This window comes from Littorina saxatilis, linkage group LG12 (assembly GCF_037325665.1).
Source record: "Littorina saxatilis isolate snail1 linkage group LG12, US_GU_Lsax_2.0, whole genome shotgun sequence".
Classification (NCBI taxonomy): Eukaryota; Metazoa; Mollusca; class Gastropoda; order Littorinimorpha; family Littorinidae; genus Littorina; species Littorina saxatilis.
In genome coordinates, this window is record NC_090256.1 from 38,865,334 (window position 1) to 38,889,668 (window position 24,335).

At 45.7% G+C, this 24,335-nt stretch overlaps 1 protein-coding gene across 2 annotated transcripts in view; it reads right to left on the minus strand.

Annotated features, from left to right (window-relative positions):
- The window catches only part of LOC138981893 (uncharacterized), a 148,113-nt gene that overhangs the window by 53,552 nt on the left and 70,226 nt on the right, over positions 1 to 24,335 (minus strand). For both annotated transcript variants that reach the window (XM_070355036.1, XM_070355035.1), the window contains exons 49-69: positions 23,555 to 24,144; positions 22,402 to 22,496; positions 21,948 to 22,107; positions 19,857 to 19,947; positions 18,153 to 18,362; positions 17,555 to 17,845; positions 15,788 to 16,054; positions 15,032 to 15,405; positions 14,394 to 14,526; positions 13,110 to 13,361; positions 12,419 to 12,682; positions 11,585 to 11,827; positions 10,761 to 11,134; positions 10,109 to 10,244; positions 9,262 to 9,498; positions 8,790 to 9,059; positions 7,255 to 7,494; positions 6,353 to 6,491; positions 5,586 to 5,799; positions 5,144 to 5,243; positions 4,483 to 4,583 (exon numbers count right to left, since the gene is read on the minus strand). In XM_070355036.1, the coding sequence (XP_070211137.1) occupies positions 4,483 to 4,583; positions 5,144 to 5,243; positions 5,586 to 5,799; positions 6,353 to 6,491; positions 7,255 to 7,494; positions 8,790 to 9,059; positions 9,262 to 9,498; positions 10,109 to 10,244; positions 10,761 to 11,134; positions 11,585 to 11,827; positions 12,419 to 12,682; positions 13,110 to 13,361; positions 14,394 to 14,526; positions 15,032 to 15,405; positions 15,788 to 16,054; positions 17,555 to 17,845; positions 18,153 to 18,362; positions 19,857 to 19,947; positions 21,948 to 22,107; positions 22,402 to 22,496; positions 23,555 to 24,144 (4,781 nt within the window). The remainder of the gene's footprint in view (positions 1 to 4,482; positions 4,584 to 5,143; positions 5,244 to 5,585; positions 5,800 to 6,352; positions 6,492 to 7,254; positions 7,495 to 8,789; positions 9,060 to 9,261; positions 9,499 to 10,108; positions 10,245 to 10,760; positions 11,135 to 11,584; positions 11,828 to 12,418; positions 12,683 to 13,109; positions 13,362 to 14,393; positions 14,527 to 15,031; positions 15,406 to 15,787; positions 16,055 to 17,554; positions 17,846 to 18,152; positions 18,363 to 19,856; positions 19,948 to 21,947; positions 22,108 to 22,401; positions 22,497 to 23,554; positions 24,145 to 24,335) is intronic.

The window sequence follows — 24,335 nt, forward strand, 5'->3', positions numbered from 1 at the left end:
ATGTCCCAGACCTGAGAGGCCGAACCCCCCAAAAAACTTGAGGAAAGACTAGAGAGCCAGTATAGCTATCGATACCGTCCGACCGAAGATCGGGTCTAAAGACCCCGCAGAGGCCTGCTCTCGTGCCAGTCTGGCAGTGAAAAGAGCTTATAGCCTCCCTATTCTCTCTTGTGTGAAGAATAAACCTTCCAAGAGACAAAGTCGAACAGCATGCCCAGGTAAAAAACCTGGGATAAGGACAGCTCGGAATTTAGCCTGGTTACTGAGAGCACCAGGCAAAAAACCTGGTTCAACACCAAAAGAAAGTGCAGCTGACAAGCTGATTGACCTTGAAAAGCTCAACCAGCCCCCGAGAAAGTCCAGAGACCAACACCCCCAGAAACCGAGCCCTTTCCTGTGTGCAGAAACGCAGAAGGAAAGCTCATGTGAGAGCACCGAGGAAAATCTCAGCCAAAGCTGAAAGCTCTAGCCCATGCCGCCCACCTCCCGCAGAGAGGGAGGAGACACTGAACCAAAACACCCCTTTGCAACTGGGAGCGCCTAAATGCGCTGCCAGAGGTCCAAGAAGGAAGGGAAAGATTCCAGCTATTGAGAAGGTTTCAACAACCCCCGAAAAAGCCTGACCCTTGCTTCCTGCAACCAGCATGAAATCAAACCCCTTGTAAAGGAAGGAGATCACACCAAGCCAAAACAGTGTGGGCCTAAAACGTCACAGAGAAACCACTCCGCTCCGTGACGACCCTAGCCCAAGCTGCCAGCAGCCTGGCTAAAGCCTTATCCAAGGCATCCTCCCTAACTCAAAAGAGCGTTCCAGGAGGATAAAATTGCCTATAAGAAAACACAGAAGAGAGTCTCAGCCAAAGCAGAAAACTCCAAACCATGCCCTCCTATCTCCTCCAGAGAGGAGAGGGAGGAGTAATATCATGAAAACTCCATGTTCCCTGTGGTCTGTAAGAGAAGCCAGAAACTAACCCCTGGCCATAAAAAAGTCCGGATCAGACCCTGAGCCTGAAAAATTCCCTGCTATCTTCTTCCGCACTAAAAGTGAGGACGAAGCAGCCTGAAACCCCGAAGCCAGCAGTCCCCTGCGTAAAAAGCAGCGGGAAAGGTGTAGGCTGAAGACCACTATCCTAAGGTGCGGATCAAGCCAAAAAGTGTGGCATGTGGCAGGCAATCACCGCAGACTCAGCAAATGAAACAAATTGCGAGAAAGCCTGTGAAAACCCAAAGGCATCCCGGAAGAGGAAGGAAGAGAGACACCCCCAACCTATCCGGGCCAAAGTAAACTGCAACAGCAGCCGCTCTATGTATGGGAAGCCTACAATCAGTAGGCAACCCTATACACTCCCCCTCCTTAAACAAGAAGTCCGAACCTAACCACCAGTTGTGTAAAACACAAAAGGAGGGGAGGCAGGGGAGGTCGCGCACTAAATCTCCTGCCAATAACCCGCCAAGAGTGTGGATGAAAAGCGTGATCAGTCTCTGACTGCCAACCCAAAACCGCCCACCTGAACAAGAGGTGGGGGGAAGAGGGGTTGGTAACTGGCACAGATCTCTGCCAAGAAGAAGAGAGAGTGGAGAAGCAAGACAAAGCCGGGCCCGGCGCGTCTTACCCCACCCGCTGTGCGAGAGAAGCATCTCAGTGCTAAGAACCAGACTACCTGGTATGACCACAACCCACCCCAAGTGGGGAGGGGGGCGGTCCAGCACAGCCGTAACCCCAAGACGGGGAAAGGACTGAAACAGAGAAACGGCCGTAAACGGCCGATCCTCGCTTGTCCACCTGCCGAAGTCAAGTAGCCCTATCACTCACCCACCCCTAAGAGGGGGGGGGGGGGGTGACCTACGCTGGCTACGGACAATGACCCCCGGCCAGGCGATACTAAAGCCGAGTCCCTGCAGATCATTGTGAACACAAAGAATGGGAGACTGGAGAGAAAGGGTACGTTCTGCCTCCGACTGACCATGTAGCCAGCCGGCACAGCCCGTGCAGAGAACAAAACGGAGCAAAGCTCATTGTTCCCTGACCACTGTGCGAGACACCCTGCCGAGAACAAAAGAGAGTCAAGCTCATTGTTTCGCGACCGCTACCCGCGACAAGCGCGGGCAGCTAACACAGCCACCTGCCCCAAACGGAGCAGAGAAGGAGTATGTAAGGTAGCCTGGAAAGCCGTACATAGCACCCCCACTGTGTAGCAAGGCCTGAGCCAAGCCACCCCCAGATGAGGAGGGGGGTGGCTCGTCGCAGCAGTAAGAGCGACGGAGAGAGACGAACCGAAAAACGGCCGACCCCCCTCCGTCCACCTGCCGTAATCCTATAGCCCACCGACCACACAACCCGATAAGGGAGGAGGACGACTGTCGGGCCAGGACAATAGAGGCACAGACTGTGAAGACAGTCCAACAGCGCCCACCCCGTCCGACCCAGAGGGAGGGACAGGGTGGAACGCTGCTCCAGCCCCCACCCGATCCTGCCCAGCGGGCGGGAAAGAGTGAGCCACTGACACCCCCCCACCCTGCCCCAAATGGAGCAGAGAAGGGGTATGTAACGTAGCCTGGAAAGCCGCCACCCCAACGCGCCCGGGGGGCGGGAAAGGGTGGGAAGCTAACACAGCCCCCTGCCCGCAAAGGGCAGAGTGGGACCAACCCAGGCTGTGACTTACCATGCCCCCTCTCTCCCTCTCCCACAAGGGGAGAGAGCTGACTTCCCACTGCAGTGTTGCTAAAAGCAAGCTGAGCGGGAAGAGAAAGAGAGGAAGCAGACCCCCTCTCCTTACGGAGAGAGTGCTCACGAACAACCCAGCCTACCAGTGGCAGAAAGGACTGAACCGAGCTGGCCGTTTGCACCAGGCGACGGTGCGACGCAGGAGCGCCCCCCTATCCCCCCCCCCAATGGCGGGGGGCTGCGTAACACACTGTGAAGTACCGGCGGTAATCAGAGTGGTTAGACGCAGGCAGGGAGCAGGCCCCCCCTCCTAAAAGGAAGGGGTGCTCGAGAACAGCCCAGAGCCACCAGAGGCAAAAAACGGGCTGAACCGAACAGGCCATTTGCACTAGGCCACAGTGCGAAGCTGACGAAACGGGAGGGCGGGAACCGCCGATCGCGCCTGAAACAGCCGAGAATATGGACACAAAACATCGTTAAGTCCCCCCAAAAGGAGGACATTGACTGATTCCTCTTACACAGAGAAAGGGGAAAGAATAGCCACACGGCTACTCCCCCCCCCCATCAGTCGCACCGACGACGATCCAACAAAAAGTCTATAAGGAGCCTAAAGGCTGATTAACCCCAACAGGGGAAGCGAGCTGTGAAAGAACTGAACCCACCCTCGGAGGGATAGGAACATAAAAAGAAGTGCTGTTTGACGGATCTAAGACCCGCATAATAGGCAAATCAAAGTTCTTAGGCTACTCTTAGGAATAGTTATTAAACCAGGCTAAGAGCTCTGCCACCTTCCAGTCTCGCGCCGAGTTTAGCTTTGTTGTCGGCCATTTTAAGACCGGCGAAAAACAGTCACCCAGAACAAAAAACTTCTGCGTGCATGTTCAACACAAAGCTAACACCATTCAACCAAACATAAACAGGAAAGATCTCACCAAAAGGTAGACGGACAGGTAGACCCACAGGAAACCGGCTAGTCTCACGGACAAGCAGGCATGTGAAGGCCAAAAGTGAGAGCGAAATTCGGACACGTCCACCGTGTGTTGTCGAAAGTCGAGAATGATTATTACGGATGCTGGCGCTCACGCGGTGCGCAGGGTGTTATGGGTAACCGAGCAAGGTCAGGCCATAGCAACGGCTATGGCGTCGCTTTTAGCTTGGTTACCACCCTACTAAGGGCAGGTAATTTGAGAGGTTTTTCGACATCTAGCATGTGGGACTAAAGTCAATGCATTCATAAGAATTGGAGTAAGAATATGTGATTAAATTTGTTTTCTTTTCTCTTTTTCTTTCTGTTTAGTTTTTTACCGCAATACGCAATACTGTATCGCAATACATATTACTGAATATCACAATACATATTACTGAATATCGCAATATGCAGATTTAATAAACCAGTATTTTTGCGCGTTATCGCTTGTGACCTGTGTTTGTCATTTCGAATGAACAATTTCTAGTACCAGCCTCGCACACGAAGGCGCGCACATTTATGCGTGAGGCAACATTTATTATCCTTGTGTAATAAAGATCAATCAATCAATCAGTCAATCGATCACTCTGTCTCTCTCTTTCTCTCTTATCAGCACTCACGCACGCACACTAGCACACTAGCACACTAGAACGAAGGAACGCACACACACACACACACACACACACACACACACACACACACACACACACACAAACTCACACACATGCAACCACACACACACACACACACACACACACACACACACACACACACACACACACACACACACACACACACACACACACTCTTCTCCATTTGTAAGAAACGTTAAGCATCGATCACTACACACCGGTCAAAAGTGTGACCAGTCCATCCAAGTCTGTCAGACTGCATGTAGCAGAGTACAGTTCTTTGGTCACTGCGATATCTGCCAACACTGCCTGGCGAGTGCTGAAAACATTCAAGGTAACACATGTGAATATATCTTTCAGAACTGTCTATGTACGTAAGTATTAGTCTTCTTGTTTCTGTTCAGCTATCATAACTTGTTTTCCTTTTAACCATCATTCCCTGTCATTATATATCCTATTATTTTCGTGGTGCTTGAACTGACATCTTTTATTTTGCAGAGATGACGTTTGGCTTTGGCATTCAAAACTTATTTTAAATCGTGAAAAATGTTGCTGTCATTTTTCACCGTGGCGGAGAGATGATGCCAAGGACTGCCAAACACTTCAGAAAATTGCTGAAGTTTTCTGGCCATTTCAGAGAATTTGCCAAAGAAAATACATTCTAGCAACATCCGTAAATCCTCAGAATAGCATTGACGCTCATGCCCTCTTGGAATAAAACAGACAACAGAAAAGACATTGACAGAAAACTACAGAGAAAGACAATGTAAGATTCACAAGGACATTATTCAATATCCAATTTGTACTTGTGGTAACACAGCAAAATCCTCCAATTGACTACCAACACCATGCTGTAAGGCCAGTGTTGTGCATGCTTACCTGCAGAAGCTGGATTTATCAAAGCTGGCGGCAGTGGCCAGGTGGATGGTCCAGTCGTATACAGCATTCATTACAAGCGCCAGTGCATCCCCACAGGTGCCTGCAACAACACGAAACAGCGCTGAGTAAGACTTGAAGCAAAGTTTCACATAAAAATGTTCTGGGAAATTCATAAAGCAACTTCAGCACTGAAATATATTGGACCCTCCCTTTTAAAAAAAACCAATTAGAGACTTCTCCTTTATAAAATCCTTAGCTTGCTGGGGTATTATTTGGAAGAACTCGCATGCAAAGTTTAATAAAAATCTGTCAGGTGAGTTTTCTTGGAATCGCGTGTGCACACACACACACAAATACATCACAACCCTCGTCTCAATTCCTGGTCTATCTGAAAACATTTGGTAAAAACTTGACTAAATGTAAAAAGAAAGAAGCGACTCACCAGCAGTGGTGCACCATCCTTGCACGGCCACCTGTAGCTGTGCGGCCAGCGCCTTGGCCACCTGCTGCTGTTGGGTGGCGTTACTTCCTACCCTGGTGTTGAGGCACTGGGTGGCTTCCGTCATCACGCTACACGCTGTGCTTCGGTTTCCGCCTGACGGCTTGGTCAGGATCTGCCAGGAGGCCGCTCTCCCTCGCAGCAGGCAGGGGGCCACCTGCACATCAACGACACATTTTTAACTAAGTTTAAAAACGCTGTCCCATGTTTGACACAGCAGCTCAGTGTCCTTCCTTTCTTCTTTTTTTTAACTCGTCAAGGATTAATACCCATCGCCCTCCCCCCATCCTCATTTCCCTAAACCACTTTGTCTTCTTCAGCTCTTCTTTCAATTTGAGGTTGTACATAGTAAATGATGCTGCATATGTCTGGACAGATTTGGAATAATTAAGTGCTGTGTCAGAGAGGCAAGTGAGAATGTTTCTGACTGACGGACTGAGCAAAGTGCTATCATTCACAAGAAGCGAGGCAACTTTCAGTGTGTCTGTTGCCTATCTGTCCTCTATTGCTTGCTTGCATCCCAAAGTGCATTACCCTCCCCCCCCCCCCTCCCCCTTTAGCTCAGCAGAAGTATTCATAAGATCCTACTACTTGAAAAGGGACAAATCTGATAACAGAAGCAAGAAGAATCACAACATTCACTTCAGATTTGATCCACTTTTCCCTGGATGACAGAATAACACAAATGACACAGAAACGTAAGAACTCACCTCAGAGCCGTTACAGGTGAGTGTGGGGATGGAGAGATCTCCCAGACGGCGTGTGATGCTTTTGTCAGCCACCATTACCTGGGCCCGAGAACACGTGATGGTGTTCGTAGTCACGCACTCCTTGGCTTGCTGGATGAAGCTGTCACGCACAACAGTACAGGGAGTCAGATGCTGTTGTGGCAAATGCACACCGTGGAACCGCCAGCGGCCCCCACGGCTGTTCCTAGCTTTTGTTTTAGTGTGAGTTAAACATAGCCAAGCAGAGGGAATAGTTTGGCTACCAACAGCTGCAGCCTGCACACTGTTGAGCTAGCTTTCCTGTTATACCCAACTGCTTCCGCGCTATACTGGGAGATTGGCCTGATCAGTGCATAGCACTGAGAGAGCTACTAGCTGCTGTTTTATCTCTGCTGTGGGGAAAGGATGGGTGCTAAAAATAGCCTGCATCTAAGGAAGCAGAAATGAAGCCTTGGGAACAGCCTTGCCACCCCTCCATTGATTTTGTAGAAAAGAAAAGTCACACCCCTTTGTTTTTGTCCTTGTTTGTTATCATTGGTTTGAATATTATGCATTCACAAAATTGTCCACCACTTTAATTCATTATCTTGTCTCCAAGAGCACATTTATAAGTTAAAATTGGTGTTCTCGTTCGTTGTTTACTAGATTTCATTGGTTTGTAAAAAATGAATGTAAATAAAACACTGTTTAAAGCAAAAGTATCACACCCCCCCCCCCCCTCTCACAAACAAGTACACACACCTAAATCAAAGAAGACTTAAACTCTCTTCCCATGCCAGTAGCCCTTTCATCTCCAGGGGAAGAAAAGAGACATAAATAAGAAGCCCGCACCCACAAACACAGTTAGAAAAAAACCCTGAAAAAGCAAAGAATCCCAAACTCACGTGCACACATTGTCCAGAGGTCTGTTGAGGAGGTTGACCTGAAGGTCGACGTCACAGCCGGCGTCCTGTGCGGGACAGGGTGTGTTGCGTGTGCAGAGGTCAGGGGTCAGCCAGGGGCAGCGATAGCCGGCCTCCTCCCGCAGGGCGTCCAGTGCGTTCATGACGGACTGCACGCTGCTCTCATCCCGGTCGCAGCTAGACGTGTTGAATGCTGCGCAGCGGATTGTGTGCTCCAGGGATCTGCAGCATGTTCACACAACATATGAGACCATCCCAGAAACTAGGTAACTCTAACAAAGCTATAACAACGGGTATTAATAAAATGGAATCTTCTAATTACTTCATCAAAATAGAGTTTACTCATCATTTACAGGAATGGGCACCAGTTGCATTTGTTGCATGATTTGCAACACAGCAAATTGGAATTCTGTTCGTAAGCTACAGAATTGATGTAACGAAAACGCAAAACGACAGCGTCACCTCCAGTGTTTTCCTAGATTTTATTAACTGATATATCGTAGAGTTATTTTCACCCTAGGGGTTGCATTTTCTTGACAAAACCAGGACGACAAAGTTGTTACCAATGTCACAGTAGCTCTGAAGAGGTTGTCTGCTTTGAGCACTCAGCTATTTATAGCTCAAAGCTCATTGGCTGTGAGACAACAGTGCATTTTGGAGAGCTGTCTGGTTTCCAAAGGGATGAGTGCATTTTGGCACCCTGTTACATGTGAACAGTTGCCAAGTCTGACAAGACTTAACTCACAGAATTTTGGAGGCTAACATGCTACCCACATGCCTCAAACTAATACTTCAAACGTTCAAGTCTGATTTGATTTGAATAAGATTTTTATTTTTCAATCAATCAATCAATCAATCAATGAGGCTTATATCGCGCATATTCCGTGGGTACAGTTCTAGGCGCTCTGCAGTGATGCCGTGTGAGATGAAATTTTATACGGCCAGTAGATTGCAGCCATGTCGGCGCATATTTACCTTTCACGGCCTTATTCCAAGTCACACGGGTATCGTAGACAATTATTAACTGTGCCTAAGCAATTTTGCCAGGAAAGACCCTTTTGTCAATCGTGGGATCTTTAACGTGCACACCCAATGTAGTATACACGGGGGGGTGGTTCGGACACCGAAGAGAGTCTGCACACAAAGTTGACTCTGTGAAATAAATTTCCGCCGAACCTGGGATCGAACTCGCGCTGACAGCGGCCAACTGAATACAAATCCAGCGCGCTACCAACTGAGCTATATCCTTTTTCTGTCAAAGATAACTGCAATACAGTGATACTAAAACAATTAAGACTCAAACTCAGTCAAAAGTCTACACAGTGGAACCCCCCTTTCAAACCCCTCCAATTTAAGACTTCTCCCTTTTTAAGACCATCCTTTCTCAGATCTTCGTTTCAAAGCCTCTGTAAATCTACCCCTATTTTAAGACTCGTTCTCTTTCAAGACCTGATTTCCTTAGTTTTTTTTAAGGTTGTTAAAGGGGGGTTCGAGTAAATGTAAAAATGCCAACTTACGTGCACCAGTCGCGCCAGATAAGGGAGGGGCCCTGACTCAGCAGGTGTGTGTTGAAGGCGATGATGCAGCTGAAAGCGGCACCAATGTTGCAGCGCTGCTGTTCCACGGGCAGATTCGGGCAGATAGGGGGCGCTGGCAAGTCAATGTCCTCGCACACGTCCTCCACCAAATCGGTGACCCGTGACAGCGATGTTGCAACCATGGCCCGCTGGCTGGCCTTGCAGGTGGCGGTGAAACTCTCCACGTCGGTTTCCATCTCAAGCTTCTTGCTGCGGAAGGAGAGACACCAAATGCATGTAGACTGACAAGACAAGACAAGACGAGACAAAACTTTATTCCTGAAGGTTCCTGAAGCTTTTTTTCAATCACCCCTCGGCCAAAGAGGAACTTCTCTAATCGCATAATATATACAAACATTTGCATTGAAAAAGAGCAGAAGAATTGCCTTTGGCGTCTGAAGCTGACACTTACACACAGAGCTTGTTGACATCCTTGTCGATGGTGTATGTGGAGACGGCCACAGAGAACTGGTTGATATGATAGTAGGCTTCCTGCATGAAGCACGTGCTGAGGGAATCGCAGGCACCGCTCGCCAGGATCAGACGAGTTGACATGTCCGACACGTCGTCAACCAGAGACTGGATGTCGGCGTCACACTGCGAGGTGTGCTGCGTCACGCACGACCGCGTAGATTGCTGATTCCAACCCCTCCAATGGAAGAAACAAAAGCAAATGTTAAGTTATGAGATATATCTCCAAAGGAACAAAAAGTAAAGGTTAAGTTACGCGCAATATCTCCAAAGGAACAAAAAGTACCGGTTAAGTTGCGAGCAATATCTTCAAAGGAACAAAAGTTTGCCGTCACACTGAATGAATTTCAAAAGGTTCCATCACTCTTCTTTCAGTGTGTACAAAATAATGCTCAAATGTGCCTATGGCACAGAATAATGCTCAAAAGTGTGTGTGGCATAAAAGTAATGCTCAAATGTGCCTGTGGTACAGAATAATGCTCAAGCATACCTGTGGCTCAGAATAATGCTCAAGCATGCCTGTGGCACAGAATAATGCTCAAATGTACCAATGGCACAGAATAATGCTCAAACAAGCCTGTTGCATAAAAGAATGTTCAATATGTACCTACGGCACAGAATAACACTCAAATCGTGCCTGTGACATGGAATAATACTCACATGTGCATATGGCATAGATTAGTCACTGACAGAACTTCTGATGGTCTGAATTTGGCAAACAGTGGTGGGTTTTTTAGAATTGAGAATACATGTAATGCTCAAATGTTCCCGTGGCATACAGTACTCACTGGCAAAACTTCTGGTTGTCGGAGTTTGGCAAGAAGTGACGGTTGAGTGTCCACGACAGTTCCTTGGCCAAGCAGAAGGACGCAGAACGCAGCTCACACAAGGCAGACACACTGGCCCCACTGGCATTCACACCACCTGTTTTGAAAAGATTGCACATTTAGAGAGGATTGTGTAATCAAATGAGCAGCTACAGCTTTGCCAGCTTGATATGCTATTTGCCAGCATGTGATGTGCTGTTGTTTGTCCATATCTGTCTTACCCTTGTGAATAAGATCATTCAAATCAATGTCTTGTATTTTTAAAGCTACAAGGCACTGTATCATATGAATAAAACACCCCAATTTGCAACAAAACACCAGAAAAAAAACCACAATACAGTTATAAAAGACAGGCAGACTTCCACCAGAAAGCAACAAACCACACAACAATGTGCATCTAGGATAACAAAACACACCTACAATTACAGCTTCCACCAGAAAGCAACAAACAACACAACAATGTGCCTCTAGGATAACAAAACACACCTACAATTACAGCTATCACCGGGAGCTCTTGTGAGAAAAACGATTAAAACGTGTTCATAATATCATTATTACTATTATCATTATTATAATCATTATCTTTACTATTAAAAGACTCCTTAAAACACACCTGTCTGGCAGAAGAGTCCACGCACGTCGGTGATGAAGCCAGTGGCGGGGTTCAGAATGTTGGCCAAGTTGGCTGAGTCGGCAGCCTTCTCCGTCATACAGGTGACGTAGGTGTCGAACGCCTGACACACGGAGCTCATGGTGCGAGTCGTCTCCAGGCTGTTCCGCAGATTCTCCAGGAACTTGTTGGTGCAGGTGTAGGTCGGTGAGACGTTTTCCGTGCTCAGAATGTCCGCAAAAGGAGCAATGCAAGCGGAAGGCGCTCCGACGGCGAAGCGGTAGAGGAAGAGGTCGTAGGCGAGGTTAACGGCTTCTGTGTCATTTGAGCAAGACGCTACTGCAGTGTCCATGCAGGTCCGGATGTTTCCTAGGACACTGTGAACAGCAAAAACATGTTTTCAACAAGTAGTTTCCAATAGACAGGTTTGTTTGGGTTGTGAAAGAGTATGTGAATAATCTTGCTTTGATTAAGGCAAACTTTCCGCATGTGCTCCTTGTCCACGTGTTTCAGACACTACTGTCGCTAGTGACTGGTCTATAATGTCACGTGGGAAAGTTTGACTCAAAAAAGCAAGAGAATTCACTCTTTCCCATACAAACCTGACAATGTTACTTCTGACGATCGTCGATTACAAAGCAGCAACAACTGCGAACCAGTAAAAGATTATCAAATTGCAAGCTGAAACAACCAACCATACAACAAAAAACGAACACGGAGAAAAACTTAAAGAAAGTCATTGAGGCCCAAGACAATATCTACTATTTGTAAATCAGATCTCTTACTCAGACTTCAATATCATTCACCCAATTAATATCAAGCCGTACCTGCAGTCGGAGAGGTTGGCATCCTTCTCCACCTTCATGCAAGCCAGGGCGGCGCTGACCGAGCAAGGTTCTCGCGCCACGCATGCTGAGCTGTAGTCGGTGACGTTGGTGTCAATGCTGCAGTACGTCGTCTCTGTCCGCAGGCTACTGACAGCCGTGACCTTCACTGTGGCGTTGGCCACCTGGTTCTGCAGGCAGCCCTGAAGGCCGCGACTGGCACATTCCAGTTTGGATTTCAGCTCACTGCAGTCAGAAAAGTTATTTGTGAATAACATGGTATATTTCACGTACCTTATCACGCATATTCATCATCCTTGTCATCATCATCTTAGTCTCAGTCGTAGTCATTGTCATCATTTTTTGTTTGTTTGTTATTGTTGTTGTGTTTGTTCAACTGAAGAAAAGGCTGTAAGAAAAGGCCCAGCCTTAAATCTTCATCCTTATCAAATAAAGTTTAGTTCAGTTTAGGTCAGTATTTTTTTTCCATAGAAAGAATGTTGAGGAAGTCAACTAAAATCGATGAAAATCTTGGAAAAAGGTAAAAAAATATGTATAAAAAAATAACAATACCTAAAGTAGTCTAAAAAGATACAGCAAAACAAAACAGCAACAAAACTGGTGTCATATCACATTGTTTATAGGTGTCATGTCATATTGTCTATAGGTGTCATGTCATGTTGTCTATAGGTGTCATGTCATATTGTCTATAGGTGTCATGTCATGTTGTCTATAGGTGTCATGTCACACTGTCTATCAGTGTCATGCCAAATTTGCTATCCAGTAAAGCACACTGCACTGGAAAACGAAAGACTGCATTCCCTCCTCCCCACCTACCTGCAGTAATCAGGTGTCACTCTCTGCAGTCCTCCGATGTCAGCTGCACTGGGCAGGCAGTCCAGTGCCGACCGGAAGCTGCAGGTAAAGTTGTTACGCAGGGAGGAGAACTTGCCCGGGCAGAAGAGACCGAGGGTCAGGTTGGGACAGGTGTTGCCCACGACGGCACGCACCTGGTCCCGTACTGCTGATGCTGCTTTCTCTGCACTCGCTGAGCAGCCCTTGGAGAACTTCTTTAGGCATTCCATAGCTGACTCTGCGGCTCTGAGAAAGAAGGTGAAAATATGAGGTAGTGATTAAAACTTGTAAAACGTTTAAGAGCTGTCACACACACACACACACACACACACATGTACAGGCATTCAGCGCAGTGACAAACACACACACACACACACACACACACATACTCAAACACAACACACACACACACACACACACACATATACACACAACACACACACACACACACACATATATACACACACACAAACACAAAGCAGTGACAAATATACTCCTCTTTTTTTGTGCTTGTTTAAAATGAATTTTAAAAAAATACAACAAAAATACACAAGATCTTTCTCTCTCCCTCTCTCTCCCTCTCTCTCACACACACACACACACACACACACACACACACACACACACACACACACACACACACACACACACACACACATACACACACACTCACCTGCACTGCGTCTCAGACTGTGTCTTGGCAAAGGAAGACACACTGCTGAAGGAGCTGAGACAGGTGGGGAAGAGGTCGGGCTTACACCCAGCCAGTTCATACCGAACCGCCACACAGTACGAGTCAAACTGGGCTGAACCATGCTGCAGAAGACTTTGCAGCACCTGGCGAGATTGTTCGCTCAGACCAACAGACGAGCAGGACGTGTTGGAAAGATGATGGGCGAGAACATCCAGCGCTTTGCTCAGCCGCCTGAAGACAAACACAATTATGTCCTGAGTTAGAATTTTTTTTTTAAAGAGTTTAATTTTTGACAAAACAAGACATTCACTTGTTTTGTCAAAATTAGATGTTCCAATAACCCACCTTTCTTGTTTTTGATTCTGGACTTTAAAATGTTAGCAGTCTGTCTTTTTGAATTCGTGCTGAGTTAGGGTTGATATAAACTTTCACTCCTCAAAAGTGAATTGTGAGAGATGTTTTTAATAATCACCTCTGTCCATTGTGAGGTCGCTTTTGCGTGTGAACAAAAGTACATGAAAGTCTGTCGCTTACCTTTCTACAAGATACCTTCTTCTTCTTCAGCGTTCCAGAATTGTCTGGTTACGTGTGAGCTCGTTTGCCCATTTGGGTTCCCCACACTATACTCTTAGAGCATAGTCAGCTTCACTCCGCTTGCGTTGAGTTGGCATGCTGGATATTTTCGTGTTTCCATAACCCACCGAACTCCGACATGGATTACAGGATCTTTTCCGTGCGCACTTGGTCTTGTGCTTGCGTGTACACACGAAGGAGGTTAAGTCACTAAGCAGGTCTGCACATAAGTTGACCTGGGAGATCGGAAAAATCTCCACTCTTAACCCACCAGGCGGCAGCGACCGGGATTCGAACTCACGACCTCCCGATTAGGAGGCCGACGTCTTACCACCACGCCACTGCGCCCGTCTACAAGATACCTATCAGTACCCTTTACATGCAGATTCACAATGTGTTTCAAAAAAAAATTAAAATAAAACAAATGTGAACAGAAGCTAGATGTACAACAGATAACAAGACAAAATTTCACAAAGTGTTTGAAATTAAAAAACAAAACAACAACAAAAGAACACATAAGAAAAACTAGTACACAAGCTAGGTGAACAAAAGTGGTTTAAGTACACGCACGCAAGGTCCACATCTACTCTTTTAAATCAAAGAACAAACAAGAACAAAAAAATACCACAAGAAAAAATAATAACACAAGCTAGGTGTACACCAAACAAGAAAAGCGGTTCAACTACACACATGCAAAGTCCAGATCGGCTGTTGAGGGGCACAGTGCTGAAGAAGTTGGACATTGTAACCACCATAACGCCACCGCTTCGCTCTCCCTTTGAGCAAGCCCCAGTTTCTGCCTCTCTCGTTCTCCTACCTGCGCCTGAGATGGACACAGGGATAAAGGAAAACGTTCAGATGAAAAGACAGAGTCAAATTAAGCGTACAATTTTAGTCAGGTATCTTACTGACTTGAAGTTTCAAAATCAACAAAATCGACACTTAACAAGCACAAATCATAGCTAAAAATGTTCGAATTCTTTCCAACCAATAGCACTTAAAATCTAAATTGCACTTAACCCTTAACATTGTAAGTTGTCAATTCAAGTAAATACAGGTAATGGTTTGTATACAAATATTTACTGGCAGCGAACAGGTTTAACTGAAATTTATTTTTGATTGTGGAACCCCCACAGAGACTCGCCCCAAAAACATGGTTTACACTGGTACACAGGTTTATAGAAAGATCCAGTTAACAGACAGGTTCCACTGTAAACACTTTTACAGTGGAACCCTCCCTCTGGAAAACATAGTTTCCACTGGTACTCTGCTTTATACAACAACCCAGTAAACAGGCAAGTTCCACTGTAAACACTCTTACAACTAACCATCAGTGTTGTTGCACAGGTCGTCAGGGGCGATGGCCTCCACCATGTCCATCATGTCACCGATGATGAAGTCCAGGGTCAGTTCCGGCAGCTCCTTGGGGCAGTCTCTGAAAGCCTGGGCAGCCTGACACACCGGCCCCGCAAGGTTGTCAGCCATCAGCGCTGCACTCATCTGCTCCATGAAGTCTGTCACGCACGAAGCGCTGTTGGCGTACACATCGGTCGGCGCTGTCAGGTCAACCTGGGTCGTGTTGGTGCAGGTTTCCATGGCGTCTCCAAGGGTGTTCTTGAAGTATGCGGTCGTGAGAGCGCTCTGCAGGGATCGACAAGACATCACGTTCTCTCTGCGGCACTCTGCAGCGTTGTTCAGTCGTCTGCAGACAGACATGTAGGCATAAAATAAAAGAAACACTGCAGTAGAATCAAAAGACAAAAATGGTAGGTTTACTGCAGCAGAAACTTAAAAAGCATAGTGAAATGAATTAACATAACAGAAACACACAAATATCAGCAAAGACCAAAACCAAACATAATACATAAATGAGATGGACATGATGGTGTATGTATGTGGGTATATATGTGTGTGACTGATCACAGGTTTTCAGTGTCGATCTTTTAGTTTGAGATCGACAGTTTGACTAAATGTTTTGATATCGCTTCATACGACTTGTTTTTTTAAGTACAAAAATATTCTAACCTGCAAAAGGAATTCAAAAAACAATTTTACAGAACGTTCAATGTTATGAGATTTCTAACCTGCACAGTTCAGTGTCATTCTGACTTTCAGCGAGCAGGTCAACACAAGTGAACGCAGCGTCAAGGTCACATATGACGGCAGGTCGACACTCCTCGTCCGGCTCTTGGTCCCCAGACTGACCGGCGTCTGGTGGAGGGGCCAAGTAGTCCACAGCACAGGAGTCCAGGGCCTTCTGCTTGACCCGGTCAATGAGGCCTTGAAGGCATGGGGTCACGTCACAGCCTTGCAGGTTCTTCACTGCACACTTGGCAGACTCGTCCACCTCCCTGTCGAAAGAAAAAGTATGGTGAGTTTTTTAATTTTGTGTGTGTGTAAGATTTCTTTGTTTTCATTTATATGAAGAAATGTTCTGGCATTCTGTTAATACATACAAAATTTTTTTTTTAAATGTATCGCCCAAAGTATCATTAAACGTCTAAGGTCACCCATTGACTCAAACACATGCCAAAGATCAAGTGTGGTGAGCTAGACTTTTATGTGGTGCTGAGTTGATTTCAGATGTGGTGGATTAGGCTTCTCAAAAGTTCCACACATACAGGAAGAACGTTCCCTGCCATTTAGGCAGTCATACTCCGTTTTCAGAGAATGCATGCTGGGTATTTTCGTGTTTCAACAACCAAACTCTGATATGGATTACAAGATCTTTCCGTGTATACTTGGTCTTGTGCTTGCGTTTACACACAAAGGGGGATAAGGCACAAGCAGGTCTGCACATGAGTACCCCTGGGAGATCAGAAAAATCTCCACTCTTATCGACCAGGCGCAGCAGGTATTTGAACCTCAGACCTTCGACAAAGCAGGCTAACCTCTTAAGCACCAGGCTATTGCACCTAGTTTCACCCCTCAAGACGCTGTCCTTAACCCTTTCTACCCCACCTATGTTGACCAAGGTTTGTTTTGCCGAGACCAGCTGTTTGTTTGTTTGTTTGCTTAACGCCCAGTCCACCACGAAGGGTGATATCAGGGCGGTGCTGCTTTGACATTTAACGTGCGCCACACACAAGAGAGAAGTCGCAGCACAGGCTTCATGTCTCACCCAGTCACATTATTCTGACACCGGACCAACTAGTCCTAGCACTAACCCCATAATGCCAGGCGGAGCAACCACTAGATTGCCAATTTTAAAGTCTTAGGTATGACCCGGCCGGGGTTCGAACCCACGACCTCCCGCTCACTGGGCGGACGCCTTACCACTAGGCCACCGTGTTGCGGTGAAAGACCAGCTGTGCTGCAGCAGGTCACTCAGAATTGTAGTAACTGTGTAGTATCTGTGTATCAACACGCTGGAATGCAGGCATTAGATGGACGTTACAGGAAGCAACTGAAGCAACAGTCGGAGCGGATATATCTGTACCTGGTCAGATAGAGCCATATGAGTGGGTACAGATATATCCGTACCTGGGAGACAATGAGTTAAACACATGCATGAATCCTTGAACTTTGACAATGGAAATTCGGGATGTTTCTCACTGGGAAAAGCTAGCTGCCATACACTATGTTGCTACCCTTTTTTTTTCCCCTGCATGCATGTATTCATGTTTCCACACCCTGAGACTTTCGCTGTGAACTTCACGGATCTTTATCGTGCGCATGCATGCACCCGGGGGTGTTCTGACACCGAGGAGAGTCTGCATAAAGTTGACTCTGGGAAATAAATCCCCAGCCAAACGTGGGGTTCGAACCAACGCTAATAGCAACAACGGGTTTTGAAGCCAGCGCCACTACCGACTGAAGTATCTCCCCACCTTTACATCAATCCAACTGACCTGCAGATCTCCTCCTTATTGGTAGCGTTGAGATCAGCAAAGATGTCCAGCGCTTTTCGCCCGCAGAGCGAAGTGGCGAAAAAGTCGCACGCTTTCTCGTCCTCCACTTCTTCAGGCTCCGGGGTGGTTGGTTTGGCAGCGGCAGGGGTCTGGCAGTCGTCGGGATAGCAGGAGGTGTGGGTGATAACGGAAGCGAAGGAGAGAGACTCACGCAGGGCGACGAGGTCCAGGGTTGTACACTCGCCTTTTGTTTCCAGAAGGTCTACGCTCATTGACGCTTCCTTCAGACCACTGTAGGAAGAGATTGGGATATGTACATACATACTTTATTAAGGGGTTCACCAACGTACGCACTTTTATAAGTGGTTCACTAACTGCTTCGTGAGATTTGCTGTCACACACACACATCACCCCATCCACCCTCCCTCACCTCGAACACACACACATCACCCTGACCGCCACTCCTACCTTCCCTCCGCCCCCAAAACACACACACAACCCCTTCTTCCTTCCCATCCCCCCCTACACACACACACACACACACACACACACACACACACACACACACACACACACACACACACACACACACACACACCTGCAAGCAGACTCTGCCGAGTACGCGTTGGTTAGAATAGCCTCCATTGACGGGACAGCGATAGACCTGCATCCCTCCGACAGCGATCCCTGCACGCAGGTGGTCTGTGCAAGCGTCAGCATCAGCTGATTGGCCGCTGTGAAGAGAGTCTTGGCCGCTGGGCAGCCCTCGCTGTAGCGAGCCACACACTGCAGACTGTCCAGGGAAGTGCTGCAACAATGTGAAAGGTAATCTTATATAGTGCAGTGGAGAAGAATTTTTACCAGTTGACAGTGTTTGCTGGTGTTATCATGTGTGTGTCAGAGTGTGTGTGTGTGTGTGTGTGTGTGTGTGTGTGTGTGTGTGTGTGTGTGTGTGTGTGTGTGTGTGTGTGTGTGTGTGTGTGTGTGTGTGTGTGACAGAGAGAGAGGGGGGGTGGGGGGAGAGAGAGTGACAGAGACAAACAGAGACAGACACAGAAAGTGGCATACAGAGAAAGAGAGAGTGACATAAATGTTCTCACCAGAAAGGATGTACAAGGAACAATAAAAAGTATCAGTTTTGAGGAAAGTCTTCTAATAAGCAACAAAAATAGTAAACTGAAGTAAAAAGAAGAGATGAGAGAGAGAGAGAGAGAGAGAGAGAGAGAGAGAGAGAGAGAGAGAGAGAGAGAGAGAGAGAACAAGAACAAGAACAAGAACAATTCTTTATTTAACGAGGGTAATAGAGTAAGCAGTGATCTGCTTTTTTACATCTGGCCCTCGCCCTAAAGAGGGACTAGTCTAAAATTGCTAAAGAATAAGCAAGTAAAGAAAACTACTGCTACATGATTATAATAAAATGAAAGTAAGAACATAATTATCATCAATTTACATACAATACATTGCTTAAATGAAAAATGTAAGTTCATTTGACATGAGTTAAGAATTATAGAGTAGATTGCACTGACGCAACAAAGCTGTGAATGCCATGCCCATTGACATACACTGCATTCGAAAAAATCAGTGTATACATATACAACTAATAATACATTGTTAAAAAGCACCTGTTGTTGGTTTTGACAACCATTCTAGCGACAACAGATGTTTATTTAGACTTCATGAGATAAGACGTATATATCTGGTCTTAAAAACGTTTGTGCTGCTAGTTTGCCGTAGGATTGTCGGAAGAGTGTTCCAGAGACTGCTACCTGAATAGACTAAACTAGATTTGAATAGGTCAATCCTAGGCAGAGGCATGTTCAGTCTCATCAATTGGCGTGAAGTTTTTAACGTGAATTTGGAAAATAGGGTTGGAGGTACACATCCATGAATAATGTTATGCATGAGGGTACCTTTATTATAACTTAGCCGTGCCTTCAGAGTAAGAATGCCTAAGTTCATGTAGTCTAACTCAGATAGGGTTGTTTTCTTTAATAAGACTACTTTAAGCGCTCGTTTATGTAATCTAATTAGTGGTTTGAATGAATTTTCACTTGCCGAGTCCCACAAGGTAGACGCGTAGTCAAGAAAGAGAGAGAGAGAGAGAGAGAGAGAGAGAGAGAGAGAGAGAGAGAGAGAGAGAGAGAGAGTGTGTTTCTGTCTGTTTGTCTGAGTCTAATTTGTGTCTTTGTGCCTGTGGTGTGAGCGTGTTTGAACGTGCATGCATGCATGTGTGTGGAGTAAGTGCCTATTTGCATGCATTTTCAACCATAGTCCGCAGAACAGCAATGTATGCGCTATTTACCTGCACTCCACAGAGCCTCTCTGTACCAAGCTCTCTGCGAAGTTGAAGGCACAGTCCACAGCGTACTCCACAAAGCAGTCACTACTCACATCTGCACACAATAGCATCAACATTTCTTTAGTGGATCACTTTCAGCCACATCTCATCCGGTAGAGAAAATCTTACACATGCACCTACGAATGTTTCTTAACAACAAAAAATTCAGTGTTTTGACACATAAAAATCATCAAACCCAGAAGTGTGTACAGTTTCAAAGCTCTAACATCTGATAAACCTAAAAGGTAACTGTTTCTGACCCAAACTTGACTCTACTGTGACCTTGACATTTGACAAGGTTCAACCAGAGTTAGGTCGTGAGATCATCAAACCCTAGAAGTGTGTATTGTTTCAACCCTCTAGTTTGGAAAACATTTGAGAAAACCTCAACATGACGCTTTTTGTTCATGGACTGATAAACGGACGTCCATACAGACGAACATTGTTCACTACTAAGACTCACCGATTACTCTGATGAGTAAACAACAAAAAAGTACAGCACTGAAGCAATGAGTGTTTAAATATTTTAAGCACAAGGAACAAGAAAAGCAAATGCTTATATGACTCACCTTTGTCATACGTAATATGAATCCGAAACAAACCATCTGCTGCTCTAGCTCTTTAGATATTGAAGAAAATGACAATGTAATACTTTTTGACCCAAACTTCTTGACCCTACTGCGACCCAGAAATATAACCAGGATCAAGCAGACTTGAGTCATGTCAAGAAGTCACGAACTTGCTCATTACTAAGACTCACTGATTACTCAGGTCAATCAAAAATCAAAGCACCACAAGAGTGCCAGTGTAAGTTGTTCCTTCTTTTTACATTTAGTCAAGTTTTGACTAAATGTTTTAACGTAGAGGGGGGAATCGAGACGAGGGTCGTGGTGTATGTGTGTGTGTGTGTGTGTGTGTGTCTGTGTGTGTGTGTATGTGTGTCTGTCTCTGTGTGTGTGTGTGTGTGTAGAGCGATTCAGACCAAACTACTGGACCGATCTTTATGAAATTTGACGTGAGAGTTCCTGGGAATGATATCCCCGGACGTTTTTTTCTTTTTTTCGATAAATATCTTTGATGACGTCATATCCGGCTTTTTGTAAAAGTTGAGGCGGCACTGTCACACCCTCATTTTTCAATCAAATTGATTGAAATTTTGGAACAGCAATCTTCGACGAAGGCCGGACTTCGGTATTGCATTTCAGCTTGGTGGCTTAAAAATTAATTAATGACTTTGGTCATTAAAAATCTGAAAATTGTAAAAAAAAAAAAATTGTTTTTAAAACGATCCAAATTTACGTTTATCTTATTCTTCATCATTTTCTGATTCCAAAAACATATAAATATGTTATATTTGGATTAAAAACAAGCTCTGAAAATTAAAAATACAAAAATTATTATTAAAATAAAATTTCCGAAATCGATTTAAAAACAATTTCATCTTATTCCTTGTGGGTTCCTGATTCCAAAAACATATAGATGTGATATGTTTGGATTAAAAACACGCTCAGAAAGTTAAAAAGAATAGAGATAAAGAAAAGCGTGCTATCCTTCTCAGCGCAACTACTACCCCGCTCTTCTTGTCAATTTCACTGCCATTGCATCGAGCGGTGGACTGACGATGCTACGAGTATACGCTCTTGCTGTAAAAATGCAGTGAGTTCAGTTTCATTCTGTTAGTTCGACAGCTTGACTAAATGTTGTAATTTCGCCTTACGCGACTTGTTTCTCTGTCGATTCCTCTGTTGTGCTTTATTAACCCAACCCAACCCACCCCCCCCCCCCCCCCCAACTTGTTTTTTTCTGGTTTATTATTCTCATTGTCAAGTAAAATAAGCCTTTGCTTGAGTTAATGCTCTAGTTGCTTACATATATCCTGTGAAAGCGGCCTATGGCTGCCTGACTGTCATACACGTAAAAACCAACTCATGCGAAAACATGAGTGAACGTGGGAGTTTCCGCCCATGAACAAAGAAGAAGAAGAAGAAGCTGACATCTAATTGTTTCATGTCATGCATTTTAAATAAAATGTTGCTAAAAGCGAGAGTGGCGGACCTGGTGCAGGCTGGAAGACAGCGTCGATGTTGCAGTTCTCGGTGTAGCAGCAGGACACGGTGTTGTCCTTCTTGTCCTTGGCATGGCAGTGTGCCGGCTTCATGCAGCCGCGCGTGACGTACACCTGGTCCCCTTCAGTCTTGTACTGGCTGGAACAGCTCTGCAAACACACATGGTGCCATTTTGTTAAATACTGTTCTCTGTTTGCACATTCACGTTTTGCTGTGGTAAGCTCTTGATTCACACACACAAGCATGTATACATGCCTGCACGCACGCATGCACGCAGGCACACACACACACTCACACCTCTCTCTCTCTACATATCTGTCTCATTATGTTACTCTCACAACTGACCAAGGATTTGTACATCCAATATACTTTAAGAAACATCAACCTGTCTCTTTGTGTTTATGCAAAGAAAAAAAAGAAAAAAAATAAATAAAGAAACATACCTGTTCGTTGTGTCTGCATACTTCTGTCTCGTCGGTACAGACATCTTCACTCTCTTCCCACAGCACGTTGGAGCATTTGTAGCATTGAAGTTGCACTGCAAAATAAATGTTTCACATATATTGACATACCGTATTTGACGGACTACAAGCCGCGACTTTTTTTCAAAAAAAATCGCATTGCGGCTTATAAAAAGATGCGGCTAAAACGTTACCTAAACTTGAATAGCATTCACCTAATGGAAGTCGCCGCGGATTTTCATTTCGCTCGATTAGCGATTACCGGTACTTTATTAGCTCTCTACTCAAGACTCGGCGCTTTTCTCTTTCTTTCGCGAATCTTCGTTTGTCAACAAGTCGTCGTGACAAGATAGCGTACAGAGAAACACCGGATGTATCAGGATCTCGCGCGCGCGAGATTTCGGTTTTTTGTGTCTCGCGATAGTTGGAGGAGCGAGAGCCGCCATGTTGTGTTTTCGTCTGCTCGAAATGTGCGCAAAAGTCGTAAATCATCCCAAAAAAGCTTATTCCAGGCGGGACTACATGTGTGTGTTGGTTACAAATTGTGTGTGTGATATTTTTCTTCAAACTTTTTCACTTTTCTTCTTTGTTTCACTTGTTTATTCTCGGAGCCGATTTCGCCAAATACAGTACTTTTGTTTGCCTGGTTGTTTTGATTGATTGACACGATCTGATTATATTTTTTTCGACGGCGGCTAATATAGTGACGCGGCCTATACGTGGCTCGTCCCAATTTTTTTGTTAAAAGTCGGGGGTGCGGCTTATAAAACGGTGCGTCTTGTAATCCGTCAAATACGGTATACATTTAATCTTGTACTTAGATGTGTTGTAGCGGGAGGGCAGTACTAGCTTTGAGTACGGTGTGTGTGTGTTGGTGTGTGTGTGAGTGTGTGTGTGTGTGTGTGTGTTGGTGTGTGTGTGAGTGTGTGTGTGTGTGTGTGTGTGTGCGTGCGCGCACATGCATGCATGTGTGTGTGCCTACGTCTGGGCCTGTATATGCACATGTGTCTAAGTGTGTGCACATGTGCGCTTATGAGTGTGCCTATGTGTGACTGCACGTGTACCTATGACCGTGTATTTATTCATCATGCGTGTGTGCTCGAGTGCGAACTGACCGGAAGTCATCATCTCTCACCTGTGTTGGAGCAGCGGTCAGACAAGACTGACCACAGCGGGCCGAAGATACGGGTCAGCAACTTGCGCTGCATCCTGGGAAGTCTGTCCAGGCCTCTCTCCGCACACTCCCAGGCCTTTCGCACTTGCTGACACAGTACAAATAGGTTACTGTCCGAGGTGTCCTCGTCTTTTGTGTCTTTGTCCTTGGTGTCTTTGTCCTTTGTGTCTTTATCTGCTGTGTCTTTATCCTTGGTGTCCTTGTCTGCTGTGTCTTTATCCTTGGTGTCTTTATCCTTGGTGTCTTTATCCTTGGTGTCCTTATCCTTGGTGTCCTTATCCTTGGTGTCCTTATCCTTGGTGTCCTTATCCTTGGAGTCCTTGTCCGATGTGTCCTTGCTGTCACTGGGTTCCAGAGCGTCATCCTTGGAAAGGATCTGTCGGCCAATGGCGGCAAAGTCGGCCAAGCAGCTGTAGACGTCAACACACTGTGCGGTGAGAGTGGAGTAGATGGACAGAACAGATTTTAGGTGGGTCTGGAAGTCTCCCAAAACTTTGGAGCTGCAGTCGCGAGTCTGCTCCGTCAAACACTGTCGGGCTGCCGTCACCACACTGGAAGGAAAATGGTACAAGTTTAGATCACTTTCACTTTTGTCTGGTATATTCAATAAAGATAACAACAATACAGTTTACTAATACCATGCCCTTATTTTTCATTGCTAACTTTTCTCTGTTTAATTTTAACATTTCCATTGTCTACACGTGTGCATAGGATATCTTGTAGAAATTTCAGGAAAATATGT